We start from the raw sequence: 16143 nt of genomic DNA, 5'->3' as shown, positions 1-16143 counted from the left end.
CTGTCATGGTTTTCTTCTGGGGAAAGAGAGGCGGACCAAAATGCAGCGTGGTTAGTTTTGTACATCTTTAATAAAGATGAAAGTACAACAATCTACAAAACAAGAAACGTGAAAAAAACGAAACAGTCCTATCTGGTGCCACAAACACAATGACAGAATCACCCACCAACCAAGGACCAAGCGGCGTGGTAAAGGACAGCGACGGCAGCAGCGGCAGCAGCGGCAGCAGCAACAACAGCAGCCAGCATCACAGGACTCCTGGACATGGCAGGAGATATTGAACGGAGAGGGACGGTGTCGCCAGTACGTGCCTATAGCCCGGTGCGCTATAGGGTAGCCCCCCGAGAGTGTCATGCGAGTGTGGGTATCCAGCCAGGGCGTATGGTGCCTGCTCAGCGTGTCTGGTCGCCGGTACGCCGTTTCGGGCCAGGGTATCCTGCGCCGGCTCTGCGTGCTGTGTCTCCGGGGCGCTGGGAGGGTGCAGTGCGTCCTATGCCTGTGCTCCGCTCGTGCTGGACAAATGTGGGAGTGGAGCCTAAGGGAGAGGTGCGCGTAGTAGGCACTAGATCTCCCGGGCTTACCCACAGCCCGGTTCAACCTGTGCCTGCACTCTGGAGGGTCCGGGCTAGAGTAGGGATCCAGCCTGGGGGAGTGGAGCCTTGGCACCAAGGCTGCGCACCAGAGCTCCAGTGCTCCCCCACCGCCCGGTCCTTCAGGTGCCTCCTTACACCAGGCCTCCTGGAGGTCTCCCCAGCCTGGTGGGTCCTGGGGCAGCCCCACGCACCAGGCTGTTTCTCTGTTGTCTCCCTACAGGTGGTCCCGCCTGTCCGGCGCTGCCGGAGCCTCCCGCCTGTCCGGCGCTGCCGGAGTCTGAGGCGCCAGAGCCCCTCAGCCCAGAGGCGCCAGAGCCCCTCAGCCCAGAGGTGCCCAAGCTTCCGCCCCTCTGTCCTGAGCTTCCGCCCCTCTGTCCCGAGCTGCCGCCCCTCTGTCCAGTGGGGTCATTTGGAAGGGTTGCCGTGGTTAGGAAGCCACGGAGGCGGACAATGAGGCGGACTAAGACGATGGTGAAGTGGGGTCTGCATCCCGCGCCAGAGCCGCCACCGCGGACAGTCGCCCACCCAGACCCTCCCCTATAGGTTAAGGTTTTGCGGCCGGAGTCCGCACCTTTGGGGGGGGTGGGGGGGGGTACTGTCACGTTCTGACCTTTATTTCCTTTGTTTTGTATTTATTTAGTATGGTCAGGGCGTGAGTTGGGTGGGCAGTCTGTTTGTTTTTCTATGATTTGGGGAGTTGTATGTTTCGGCCTAGTATTGTTCTCAATCAGAGGCAGGTGTCATTAGGTGTCTCTGATTGAGAATCATACTTAGGTAGCCTGGGTTGCACTGTTTGTTTGTGGGTGATTGTCTATGTTAGTGGCTTGTGTCAGCACAGGTCTCATTTGTAGCTTCACGGTTGTTATTTGTTTATTGTTTTTGTATGCAGTGTTCAGTACTTTCTTTAATTAAATATTCACTATGAACACATACAACGCTGCGTTTTGGTCCTCTGATCCTTCTCGCCTCTCCTCTTCAGATGAAGAGGAGGACGACCGTGACACTCTACATGCTTTGTAAGTAGGAAAACCTGCTAAATCGGCAGTGTATCAAATACTTGCTCTCCCCACTATATATATATATATATAAAACTTTTTTTTACATAGAATTATGCATAGTGATGCAGGAAAAAGCTGTTTTAGCTGTTTGAAAAATGCTACATTTTGTTGATCAATTGTATTTTTCCTCTCTCTCTCTTTCTGAAAGGATGGAGAGGAACTGGAGCACTTTCAGATCGAGTGTCAGAAAGATGGCTCATGGAACAGTTTTGTCCCACTTTGTGAAAGTAAGTGATAATGTAATGTGTGTGTGCGCCTGCATGTGTTTGTGTGTTGTATGGCATAGAATTTGGTTCAGTGTAGATTGGATTTCAATCTGAGTATCATATTAATGTAATGTTTAATGAGGCCTCTATATCACATAGGAACTTCCTGGTCCTTTCATTGTATTCTGCCTTCTGTGTATATATTTCCATTGTACAGTACTCTGTCTCCTCTTTCCCTCTCTCCATATTCTCCCTCTCCCTCTTTCCTTACTCCTCTCATCCACCGCCATCCAGAAATTGAATCTCGGAGGAGCCGTCGATCTCTGCCCAGCATTCTAAGAAATCAGATACTGTACTAAAGCCATGCAGTGACATCTAACCAGTGTCCCTGTACAGACTTGTTGTCTTCAAGTTCAGTGCTTCTCTAGATCACAAGGTTATGGCATTGACAAGGAGAGAAAAGCAATTGTAGGAAGTCATAAGGAATCTTTTCCCCTTGTCTCCCACATCACACTGTACTGTTGACTCTGGAGTGTGACATCACACACTGCAATAAACTCTGGAATCTTTCTTATTCAGTGTGTTTGTGTTTATTTCACTGTAATAATTAATTGAGTTAACTAGGCAAGCCAGTTAAGAACAAATTCTTATTTACAATGACAGCCTACCCTGACCAACGCTGGGCCAATTGTGCGCCGCCCTATGGGACTCCCAATCACAGCCAGATGTGAAACAGCCTGGATTTGAACCAGGGACTGTAGTGATCCCTTTTACACTGAGATGCAGTGCCTTAGACTGGTGCGCCACTCGGGAGCCCAATACAAATTCAATTGAATAACCACAGCCTAGAAAATAGAATCTCAGAGCAGAAAGAGAAGCATGCCATATTTAGCACTATGGAGGACTGAATTCTTTAGCGTCATGAGCACATGACGAGAGGTACAGTTCCACTACAATATGCTTTCTCCCATTGGCTCATCTCTCTTCTATCAGTCATGTTATTGGTGATCATCAGACTCCCATCCATTCGGTAGTCTATAATAGTCTGGGTTTTCCCCAAAGAATGTAAGAAAGGCGCTGCGTCACCTTGTGGACTGGCTGCACCACTATGTCAAAATTGAAAGAAGGAAATGGCAGTTACAGGTGTTCAAAAATGCAAAAATCTTTGCGCTTTTAATTTATCTGCATTTCCAGCCATTATATTTAGCCTCAAAGTTTTTACATAAACAGTTACATTTATGAATTTTGACTGAAATAGGTCAGTCAAAGCAAAAACCTAATAAAAATGAATTTACAGTACAAGTCAAAGGTTTGGACACATCTAATCATTCAAGTGTTTTTCTTTATTTTTACTATTTTCTACATTGTAGAATAATAGTGAAGACATCAAAACTATGAAATTACACATATGGAATCATGTAGTATCCAAAAAGTGTTAAACAAATCAAAATATATTTTATATTTGAGATTCTTCAAAGTAGCCACCCTTTCCCCTGATGATAGCTTTGCACACTGTTGGCATTATCTCAACCAGCTTCATGAGGTTCATGGAATTCATTTCAATTAACAGGTGTTTCTTGTTAAAAGTTACATGTGCATGTTCGTGAGAGTCTGCTTTTCATTAATAGTTTGTAGCACAAACCATTTCGGACTCTACTGATGTTTTTTTTTAAACTCAAACAGGATCGGTGTGTCCTCAGCGGGATGGTTGAGCTAACGTAGGCTAATGCGATTAGCATGAGGTTGTAAATAATACGAACATTTCCCAGGACATAGACATATCTGATATTGACAGAAAGCTTAAATTCTTGTTAATCTAACTGACTGTCCAATAAAGAGTAGCTATTATAGTGAAAGGATACCATGCTATTGTTTGAGGAGAGTGCACAGTTATGAACATAAAAAGTTATTAATTAACCAATTAGGAACATTTGGGCAGTTTTGATACAAACTTTTGAACATAAATGCAATGGTTCATTGGATCAGTCTAAAACGTTGCACATACACTGCTGCCATCTAGTGGGAAAAATCTAAATTGTGCCTGGTTTGGAATAATACATTATGGCCTTTTTCTTGTATTTCAAAGATGATGGTACAATTATTTTATTTTTTTCCCAGATCTAATGTGTTATATTCTCCTACATTAATTTCACATTTCCACAAACTTCAAAGTGTTTCAATCAAATGGTTTCAGGAATATGCATATCTTTGCTTCAGGTCCTGAGCTACAGGCAGTTTGGGTATGTCATTTTCGGGATCCGTCATTTTCCTTGTCTCACAAACACCACTCTAGCTCAGCCCCCCTTAATCACACAGACTAATGGTTGGTACCAACAGATGCAGAATAAAAGATCCAATGGTATAAACCAGAAGTCTTTAGCTCAAACACACAAGGGTTAGATTTGGGGTTAGAAGTCCAAATCGCGCCGGCGTCGCGGTGGGACTGATTGTGTTTTAAAAAATCCTGTGGAGAACCCTGAAGTCATTAAAAAAATTATTAATATTATCAAGTACATGGAGAATAAATTATATCTGCCGATCTAATGACATGTTTGTGCTGCTCATGTCCCATGTTTCCTCTTTAACCCTTGTCCAGTTCTCGATCCATTTCTTCAAACCATACAGTATTTGCTAATACTCTTTTTCCTCTCCTTCCTCTCTCAGTTGTGGATTGTGGGACTCCTGGGGAGGTTGCCATGGGTGACGTCATCTTCGAGAGCTCTAGCAACAGCACCCTGTTCGGTTCTATAATCCAGTACATCTGCAGGGAGTCCATGTACCAGATTCACCCCAAGATCAACAGTATGTTCCCATCTTAGGGCCCAAAGTGTTCTTGACCATGCAACCTGACCAGGAAAAACTCTGGTTCCTATAAGAGCCAGGGCCCGGTTTCCAAAAAGCATTTTAAGGCTAAATTCATCGATATAACCTTCATAAGGTAATCTTAAAATTTCCGAGCGGCTTCCCAAAATCGTCTTTATTAACGTTGCACTTGAAAACGCTCGTACTATAACGCCTGCCTCAGAGCACTCTTATCTAATTCAGAACTTCGGGCGCCGACAGAGATGGCCGCCTCGCTTCGCATTCCTAGGAAACTATGCAGTTTTGTTTTTTTACGTGTTATTTCTTACATTGGTACCCCAGGTCATCTTAGGTTTCATTACATACAGTCGAGAAGAACTACTGAATATAAGAGCAGCGTCAACTCACCATCAGTACGACCAAGAATATGACTTTCGCGAAGCGGATCCTGTGTTCTGCCTTTCACCCAGGACAACGGAATGGATCCCAGCCGGCAACCCAAAAAAACGACTTCGTAAAAGGGGGAAACGAAGCGATCTTCTGGTCAGGCTCCGGAGACGGGCACATCGCGCGCCACTCCCTAGCATTCTACTCGCCAATGTCCAGTCTCTTGACAACAAGGTTGATGAAATCCGAGCAAGGGTAGCATTCCAGAGGGACATCAGAGACTGTAACGTTCTTTGCTTCACGGAAACATGGCTCACTGGAGAGACGCTATCGGAGTCGGTGCAGCCAGCTGGTTTCTCCACGCATCGCGCCAACAGAAACAAACATCTTTCTGGTAAGAAGAGGGGCGGGGGCGTATGCTTCATGGTTAACGAGACGTGGTGTGGCCACAACAACATACAGGAACTCAAGTCCTTCTGTTCACCTGATTTAGAATTCCTCACAATCAAATGTCGACCGCATTATCTACCAAGGGAATTCTCTTCGATTATAATCACAGCCGTATATATATCCCCCCCCAAGCAGACACATCGATGGCTCTGAACAAACTTTATTTGACTCTTTGCAAACTGGAATCCATATGGAACTGGAATCCATTCATTGTAGCTGGGGATTTTAACAAGGCTAATCTGAAAACAAGACTCCCTAAATTGTATCAGCATATCGATTGTGCAACAGGGCTGGAAAAACCTTGGATCATTGCTATTCTAACTTCCGCGACGCTTATAAGGCCCTGCCCCGCCCTCCTTTCGGAAAAGCTGACCACGACTCCATTTTGTTGATCCCTGCCTACAGACAGAAACTAAAACAAGAAGCTCCCGCGCTGAGGTCTGGTCGGACCAGCGTTGAACAATCTGATTCCACACTCCAAGACTGCTTCCATCACGTGGACTGGGATATGTTTTGTATTGCATCAAACAACAACATTGACGAATATGCTGATTCGGTGAGCGAGTTCATTAGAACGTGCGTTGAAGATGCCCATAGCAATGATTAAAACATTCCCAAACCAGAAACCGTGGATTGATGGCAGCATTCGCGTGAAGCTGAAAGCGCGAACCACTGCTTTTAATCAGGGCAAGCTGACCGGAAACATGACCGAATACAAACAGTGTAGCTATTCCCTCCGCAAGGCAATCAAACAAGCTAAGCGTCAGTATAGAGACAAAGTAGAATCTCAATTCAACGGCTCAGACACAAGAGGTATGTGGCAGGGTCTACAGTCAATCACGGATTACAAAAAGAAAACCAGCCCGTCACGGACCAGGATGTCTTGCTCCCAGGCAGACTAAATAACTTTTTTGCCCGCTTTGAGGACAATACAGTGCCACTGCCACGGCCTGCAACCAAAACATGCGGACTCTCCTTCACTGCAGCCGACGTGAGGAAAACATTTAAACGTGTTAACCCTCGCAAGGCTGCAGGCCCAGACGGCATCCCCAGCCGCGCCCTCAGAGCATGCGCAGACCAGCTGGCTGGTGTGTTTACGGACATATTCAAACAATCCCTATACCAGTCTGTTGTTCCCACATGCTTCAAGAGGGCCACCATTGTTCCTGTTCCCAAGAAAGCTAAGGTAACTGAGCTAAATGACTACCGCCCCGTAACACTCACTTCCGTCATCATGAAGTGCTTTGAGAGACTAGTCAAGGACCATATCACCTCCACCCTACCTGACACCCTAGACCCACTCCAATTTGCTTACCGCCCAAATAGGTCCACAGACGATGCAATCTCAACCACACTCCACACTGCCCTAACCCATCTGGACAAGAGGAATACCTATGTGAGAATGCTGTTCATCGACTACAGCTCGGCATTTAACACCATAGTGCCCTCCAAGCTCGTCTCCAAACAAGTCTCGACCCCGCCCTGTGCAACTGGGTACTGGACTTCCTGACGGGCCGCCCCCAGGTGGTGAGGGTAGGCAACAACATCTCCACCCCACTGATCCTCAACACTGGGACCCCACAAGGGTGCGTTCTGAGCCCTCTCCTGTACTCCCTGTTCACCCACGACTGTGTGGCCACGCACGCCTCCAACTCAATCATCAAGTTTGCGGACGACACAACAGTGGTAGGCTTGATTACCAACAACGACGAGACGGCCTACAGGGAGGAGGTGAGGGCCCTCGGAGTGTGGTGTCAGGAAAATAACCTCACACTCAACGTCAACAAAACTAAGGAGATGATTGTGGACTTCAGGAAACAGCAGAGGGAACACCCCCCTATCCACATCGATGGAACAGTAGTGGAGAGGGTAGTAAGTTTTAAGTTCCTCGGCATACACATCACAGACAAACTGAATTGGTCCACCCACACAGACAGCATCGTGAAGAAGGCGCAGCAGCGCCTCTTCAACCTCAGGAGGCTGAAGAAATTTGGCTTGTCACCAAAAGCACTCACAAACTTCTACAGATGCATAATCGAGAGCATCCTGTTGGGCTGTATCACCGCCTGGTACGGCAACTGCTCCGCCCACAACCATAAGGTTCTCCAGAGGGTAGTGAGGTCTGCACAACGCATCACCGGGGGCAAACTACCTGCCCTCCAGGACACCTACACCACCCGATGTCACAGGAAGGCCATAAAGATCATCAAGGACATCAACCACCCGAGCCACTGCCTGTTCACCCCGCTATCATCCAGAAGGCGAGGTCAGTACAGGTGCATCAAAGCTGGGACCGAGAGACTGAAAAACAGCTTCTATCTCAAGGCCATCAGACTGTTAAACAGCCACCACTAACATTGAGTGGCTGCTGCCAAAACACTGACTCAACTCCAGCCACTTTAATAATGGGAATTGATGTAAAATATATCACTAGCCACTTTAAACAATGCTACCTAATATAATGTTTACATACCCTACATTATTCATCTCATATGTATATGTATATACTGTACTCTATCATCTACTGCATATTTATGTAATACATGTGTCACTAGCCACTTTAACTATGCCACTTTGTTTACATACTCATCTCATATGTATATACGGAACTCAATACCATCTACTGTATCTTGCCTATGCCGCTCTGTACCATCTCTCATTCATATCTTATGTACACATTCTTTATTCCCTTACACTTGTGTCTATAAGGTAGTAGTTTTTGAATTGTTAGCTAGATTACTTGTTGGTTATTACTGCATTGTCGGAACTAGAAGCACAAGCATTTCACTACACTCGCATTAACATCTGCTAACCATGTGTATGTGACAAATAAAATTTTAGTTGATTTAGAACAGCAAAGTGCGTCGTTAGATTTCCGCTAAACATAGAATGACGATGTTTCTGTCTCTCTGTGAACGCTGAAAACGTAATTGTTAAATATAAATAGCCTAAAAAGTTTGCAATGTTGTATACAAGGGAAGCAAGGATTCAATTTTATTTTTATGAAAACGAGATGCACCAAATTGTAAAATGCACCAAATTATATGATAGCTAGATTGGGCTACATATTGACATTACTTTCATATGTATGTACAATCAATAAACCTACCGAGTATTAAACCATTGAGCTACACCTGAGCCGCTTCAATATTCGTATATTAGGCCTATAGGCCTGAAAGCTCATACATTTCACTGTAGCCTAACCAATAATCTCAAGGTCAACATAGAGGGTTGCCAGTTGATGTATGACACATCCTGATGGCCATGTTGGAAGCCCACCACATCAATTATATGGACAACTACAGCCAAGTGGCTACCCCATGCTGCATGTTAACAGTGCCTAAAATAAGTTGATTAATTATCACGGTCAATTTCTGTGCAGTATTTAGCTGCTCTAACAAAGCAGGAAAGACAACAGGATTTTTTTTTTTTACAGATGACCTGCAATCATGAAACACCAACGAGACAAGACTCAAGAACTGTCAGAAAAGCAAAGAAACCTTTTTGCTCGTGAAGACCTGAACCCACTGGTAAGTATGATAGTTTTTTTTATTTTTAGTTTGGCTGTTATGCTAAACAGGCGTTAAGAACAAGACTAAGTTAGCCAACATTAGCTAGCTATATAGCTTTTAGTCTAGCGATTACCATGTCTCTTACATAGGCGGCGAGTGAGTTTCAAGTATTTCAGGAAGCAATTTTTTTTTACCATAAAAATGCTGTATTATAACGAAGGATTGTATGCATCTATCATCGCATTTGCAAACTAATGTAAGCCTACTATTCCTAATGTGATGAGTAGATTGGATAGTCATAATTTAGGCTATTAATGAGTGTGTAGTGGAATAGGCCTACAGGTTTATTTCCTTTGCACAGGAAAAATGTGGCCTTTGATAAACATTTAATGAAATTCTACTACACTTTATATGACTGGAGACATTAGCAGAATCTTTTTTAAGATGACGGTAGCCTAAGCCTACTCTGATGACAGAACAATAAAACAACCTTTTCTTAGATGCAACCATGCAATCTAGACTTATGAGAAGGGGTAATGGCTAGAAGGGATCCAGCTTTTGTCAAATTAATGTTAAGTATATATTTTTTTGCATTTTAGCTGAACCTTTTCCTAACCTTAACCTAATTATCGTAACCTGCTGTGTAATTACTACTAACCTGCTAAAAAAGTCAAATTTGATGTTAATTTGACAAAAGCTGGATCCTTCTAGCCATGACCATGAAAAGGGGATAAACAAATTCTACAATATGACATCCAAATAGCCTAGAAGAGGATATTATTGTCTAGAAAGACTCCAGTGGTACTGACCCAATGATAATTTGTTGAGCACTTTATTCATAAGAGGGGAAATGTATGGACATTACAGTCATAGGAAAAAGGCCTCAATGGGGTAGGACAACCTGCTGTGTTGACTATTGGTTGTTCCAACAATAGATTGAATCTTTATATAACACTAAAACACCTGAATGAATTAAACACAACTAAACAATCAAGAGCCCTGATGATATAGATTACCTAATGAATTTACAGGATATTCTAACATCAGGTGTGCTTTTCATTTGTTTATGTACTGTAGGTTCACCAGTTGACCTCTATCAAGACACCCATCGACTTGATTCCCACTGTGAAGCTGAGCAATGCTGCAGCAGTTTACTACTTTGTCCTTTTCCAGATATGAAAGGAGACATCCCTCAATACAATACAAGATGGTACAAGATGGTTGTATTATGCTGTGCTTTGGTCAATCTAAATGATTCTGTTGTGCCATTTGAGTACAAAGTACCTTCACCTTGTCCTCATGCCCCTTATACTGTATGACTATATAACATGTCATTTGGATATATGTTTGTGAACATACTTTATTTCAATAATAGTCTATATTGTTGTATGGGTGAAATGAAAAGTATTTTGTGTGTCATCTCTGCTTTTTCTTGCCCCATTGAATAAAATATATTTCTTATAGCCTAACTATTCTTTCTTTACAGTTTAAACACTTTAGGCAAACCATATTCATTATCATAGTGGCAACTCCAAGTGCCAATGAGACCTTCTGGGAGAAAAGTATCTGTCATTGAACTTGGTGGTTGTAGTAGTTGTGTGTATGTTTTAAACTAAACAGCCTATCATCTGATTCCAGACATTTCACTACCTAGGGGTTGGATTTGCACTAAACAATTTCATGTCAGCACAATGCATGTACAAAAACGAGTATAGTGATTAGCCTCATATGCATTGTTTACTGGTATCATTTTTAAATTGAGAACATATAGCTCAACACTATGTAAACAATGTGTGAGTTAAGCTATTCTTTGCTTCAGATGCACAATGTCAATGGGTGCATTGCAAATGGCCATAAGGCAAATGCCATCATACTGTAGGCCAGTTGTTCCAAACTCCGATCCATGAGTATCCCTGACAGTACACATTTTTATTGTACCCCCAGACAAGCACACCTGATTCAACTTGTCAACTACTCATCAGCCCCTCAATGAGTTGAATCAGGTATGTTTGTCCGGGGCTACAACAAAAGTGTGCTGTTGGGGTTACTCAAGGACTGGTGTTGGTAACCACTGCTGTAGGCCTATGGCTGAATTGCCGTTGCATGCCAATATCATTTGCTTAATGGGTTCACATGGCTGATATTCTGAAAAAAGAGTGATAATCAAATTAAACTAATTGGAGAGCTTACAACTGAACAAAAAGGTAGTGTTCATTTGAGAATAAAACACAGAAAAATACAAATTAGAGACAGATTCCCTTCTGCTCTTTATTGCAGGATTGTGACCTGGGATTAATCAACATTGACACTAGTTCATCATGAATAATAGTTAAGTTAACAATTAAAACGAGTTTAAAAACTTCACTTCAAATAATTAACACTTTCATATAAAGCACTGCTCTGCACTTTTAACAACACTAACAACAAGGCTGGTCCTACAGGCTCTAGTTTTGTCGCACCTGGACTACTGTTCAGTTGTGTGGTCAGGTAGCACAAAGAGGGACCTCGGAAAATTACAATTGGCTCAGAACAGGTCAGCATGGCTGGCCCTTAAATGCACATGGAGAGCTAACATTATTAATATGCATGTAAATCTCTCATTGCTCAAAGTGGAGGAGAGCTTGACTTCAGTGTTTGTTTTTGTAAGAAGTGTTGACATGCTGAATGCACCAAGGGGTTTAAACAACTAGCACATAGTACGGACACCCATGCATACCCCACAGAACATGCGACCAAAGTTCTCTTAACAATCACCAAGTCAAGGACAGACTATGGGAGGTTCTCAGTACTACATAGAGCCATGGCTACATGGAACTCTATTCCACATCAGGTAACTGATGCAAGCAGTAGAATCAGATAAACTGATAAAAATACACCTTATGGGACTGTGAAGAGACACACACACAGGCACACATGATAAGACCTGCACTCTACACACGTACACATGTATGTTGTATTGTAAATATGTGATCGTTGAGTAGTGGCCTGAGGGAACACACTTAATGTATTGGGTATAGTGTTATGAAATGTATTATTTTAAACGGTATATAACTGTGTTAATGTTGCTGGACCGCAAGAAGAGTAGCTGCTGCCTCGGTAGCAGCTAATGGGGATCCTTAATAAATACAAATACAAATTGTGGAATATCTGTAGGCCTACTTGAAACTCAATTCCTGCCTGCCATTAGGCTACATTGATTTGTTGAGCAATTACGAAAATCATTATCATCATATGCTATTTTTAGGTCACGTTGATATTTTCTAAATGGCAATTGAGGGAACGAGCAGCTTTGACTTTATTTATTCTTGCTCACAGTTTACACAAATTGAAGAAATGTAGAATTGACATAATCGAACATTGCATACAAAAACCATGAGAAACCACTTACAGGCTGACCACACAGCTCGCGTCGTGTGAGCGAGCGTTGCAAAATAAATTTAGAAATCTATGTTATTCAATTATTGCACCCACACTGCTCGCAGGCGCCAACAAGCTTACTTATTGTGTACATAATGTTGCTACTACCGTCTCTTATGACCGAAAATAACTTCTGGACATCAGAAAAGAGATTACTCACCACGGACTGGAAGAAACTTTTTCCTTTAACGAGTCCGATGAGAAGGATATCCTGCTTTCACTGGAACAGGCCCAGATCCACGCCTTTTGCGTGAAGAAAATATGCTGGGAAAGGGGGACACAGATCGGGGATCCTTCTGAGAAGCTGGAGGCGAGCGAGTAAACTCCCAATTCCTTCCATTCTCCTTGCTAACGTGCAATCGTGAGAAATCAAAATTGATGACCTATTATTAAGATTATCCTACCAAAGGGACATTAAAAACTGTAGTATCTCATGTTTCACTGAGACGTGGCTGAATGAATAACCAGACAATATAGAGCTGGAGGGATTTTCCATGCACCGGCAGAACAGGGACGCTACCTCTGGTAAGACGAGGGGAGGGGGTGTGTGTCTTTTTGTCAATAACAGCTGGTGTGCGATGTCTAATATTAAAGAAGTGTCGAGGTATTGCTCGCCTGAGGTAGAGTACCTTATGATAAGTTGTCGTCCACACTATCAACCAAGAGTTCTCATCTGTATTACTCGTTGCAATCTATTTACCACCACAAAGCGAAGATGGCGCTAAGACCGCTCTCAACCAACTCTATAAGGCCATTAGCAAAGAAGAAAAGGCTCACCCAGAAGTGGAGCTCCTAGTGACCGCAAACTTAAATCAGTTTTACCAAATTTTTACCAGCATGTCACATATGCAACTAGGGGAAAAAAAATCCTAGACCACCTTTACTCCACACACAGAGATGCATACAAAACTCTCCCCCACCCTCCATTTGGCAAATCTGATCACAATTCTATCCTCCTGATTCCTGCTTACAAGCTAAACTAAAGCAGGAAGTACCGGTACTCAATACGGAATTGGTCAGATGACACGGATGCTACACTACAGGACTGTTTTGCTATCACAGACTGGAATATGTTCCGGGATTAATCCAATGGCATTCAGGAATACACCAACTCAGTCATTGGCTTCATCAATAAGTGCATGGATGACATCATCCCCACCGTGACTGTACATACAACGTACATATCCCAAACAGAATCCATGGATTACAGGCAACATCCGCATCAAGCTAAAGGCTAGAGCTGCCGCTTTCAAGGGGCGGGAGACTAATCAGGGTGCTTATAGGAAATCCCACTATGTCCTCAGACGAACCATCAAACAAGCAAAACGTCAATACAGATTAAGATTAAATCGAAGCAACATCTCAAGACATCAGTCCGGAAGTTAAAGCTTGGTCGCAAGTGGGTCTTCCAAATGGACAATGACCCCAAGCATACTTCCAATGTTGTGGCAAAATTATTTAAGGACAACAAAGTCAAGGTATTGGAGTGGCCATCACAAAGCCCTGACCTCAATCCTTTAGAAAATGTGTGGTCAGAACTGAAAAAGCGTGTGCGTGCAAGGAAGCCTACAAACCTGACTCAGTTACACCAGCTCTTTCAGGAGGAATGGGCCAAATTCACCCAACTTATTGTGGGAAGCTTGTGGAAGGCTTCCCAAAACGTTTGACCCAAGATAAATAATTAAAATGCAATGCTACCAAATACTAATTGAGTGTATGTAAACTTCTGACCCACTGGGAATGTGGGTCAGAAGAAATAAAAGCTGTGAAATGTTATTCTGACATTTCACTTCTTAAAATAAAGTGGTGATCCTAACTGACCTAAGACAGGGAATGTTTACTAGGATTAAAGGTCAGGAATTGTGAAAAACTGAGTTTAAATGTATTTGGCTAAGGTGTATGTAAACTTCCGACTTCAACTGTATGTCATTTATTGACTGTCTGTGCAGGTATGTACACCTGTGGAGAGAAGGGAGAGTGGACCAACTCAGAACATGGGACTAAAACTCCTACCTGTTTGCCAGGTAAGCTTCACAACTGCAGGCCTAACTGTTGAATTTGTACAGTAAGCGTGTATGGATCCGATCTGTAGGGATCCGAGTTCCGGTCTCCTGTTCGGGAAACCATCGTCTAAACTATTTCAAAATTCTTTCTTGGACCGAGCGTGCCACTGGTTTTAAGTTGCAAACAGGGCTACCTCATCACGAGAGCATGAGTCCAAATCACACACTGTGTGTCTATGTCTGTGTGTTTCAGCATGTGGGGAGCCGTCCCAGCCCTTCCCAGCACAGATTAAGCGTATCGTCGGGGGGCGCAGCACTGTGCCAGGTCTCTTCCCCTGGCAGGTTCTCCTCACCGTGGAAGACATGTCCCGTGTCCCGGAGGACCGCTGGTTCGGGAGCGGTGCCCTGCTCTCTGAGTCTTGGGTCCTCACCGCCGCTCACGTCCTGCGCTCCCAACGCCGCGGCGCCACCGTAGTGCCTGTGGCGCCCGAACACGTCCGAGTCTACCTAGGCCTGCACGATGTCCGTGCCAAGCAAAACGCCACCAACCGCTCTGTGGAACAAGTCATCCTCCACCCTCACTTCGACCCTCGCAACTACAACAACGACATCGCCTTGGTCAAGCTGAGTCAGGCGGTGCCAGTGGGGGAGCTGGTGCGGCCCATCTGCCTGCCCCCTCCCCAGGGCAAAGACAGGCCCCAGAGCCCCCAGCTCAACACCCTGGGCCTGGTGGCCGGCTGGGGCATCTCCAACCCCAATGCCTCTGTGGCCGCCGACATCACCGCACTCTCCTCTGACCTGGGCATGGTGTCGGACGTGCTGCAGTATGTCAAGCTGCCTGTGGTGGCACAGGAGGAGTGTAAGGCCAGCTATGCATCACGCTCCATCAACTACAACATCACTGACAACATGTTCTGTGCCGGCTTCTACGAGGGTGGGCGCGACACGTGCCTGGGGGACAGCGGGGGGGCGTTCGTGATGGAGGAGCCCGGAAGCGGGCGCTGGGTGGCCCAAGGCCTGGTGTCATGGGGGGGCCCGGAGGAGTGTGGGAGCCAGAGGGTTTATGGAGTTTACACCCGGGTGGCCAACTACGCCGATTGGTTGCAGAGCCAACTGGGGACGGGGCCGTGGTGGTGAGAGGGAATAAGGGGGCTCAGTCACATCCCGATGACAAGCAATTTCCATGTCAAACTCGACTTGAAATCCTTGTGCATTCTTATATGATGAACTCCAATGTATCATTCCCCTCTGTTCAACCTGTCCCCTATCCACGTCTCATGTCCTCGGTCTCCTGTGCACCCTCGTCCCCTTTCCCCTTCATAACTCCTCTCTTCAGGGTTGGGGATCAAGTTCATTTAAATTCAGCTATAATTAGGAGATGAGTTGGATGATGAAATAATATAATTCTTTAAAACCTTTAAATTGACACCACCCAACATTATATTTTTATTTTCTATTATGAATTCAAAAGATTATCTCCAATTATCTCCACACATGATACCTGAAAAGCTGATCATTAATTATTGTACTCCAACAATACACTCCAACCTCATCTTATCACACTCATAAGCCCTTATATTTTATATGATCGTGTCAATTACGTCCCGATGACAAGCAATTCCATGTCAAACTCGACTTGAAATCCTTGTGCATTCTTATATGATAAACTCCAATGTATCATTCATGTGCTCTCAGATACAAACTGTACTCCTAAA

The 16143-nt window shown here is 44.2% G+C and overlaps 1 protein-coding gene across 1 annotated transcript in view; it reads left to right on the top strand.

Annotated features, from left to right (window-relative positions):
- masp1 (mannan-binding lectin serine peptidase 1) overlaps positions 1-15453 on the top strand; it is a gene marked incomplete at its 3' end in the record, with an annotated part of 71543 nt that extends 56090 nt beyond the window's left edge. Inside the window, 6 exon segments of the mRNA NM_001160478.1 lie at positions 1800-1878; positions 4522-4659; positions 14375-14449; positions 14682-15404; positions 15407-15434; positions 15436-15453. Coding sequence (NP_001153950.1) covers positions 1800-1878; positions 4522-4659; positions 14375-14449; positions 14682-15404; positions 15407-15434; positions 15436-15453 — 1061 coding nt within the window.
- Positions 15454-16143: the final 690 nt, after the last annotated feature.

Source organism: Oncorhynchus mykiss, chromosome 15 (genome assembly GCF_013265735.2).
Source record: "Oncorhynchus mykiss isolate Arlee chromosome 15, USDA_OmykA_1.1, whole genome shotgun sequence".
Lineage (NCBI taxonomy): Eukaryota > Metazoa > Chordata > Actinopteri > Salmoniformes > Salmonidae > Oncorhynchus > Oncorhynchus mykiss.
Note: the sequence above shows the minus strand (reverse complement) of the source record. Positions and strands in the feature narration are given on the sequence as shown.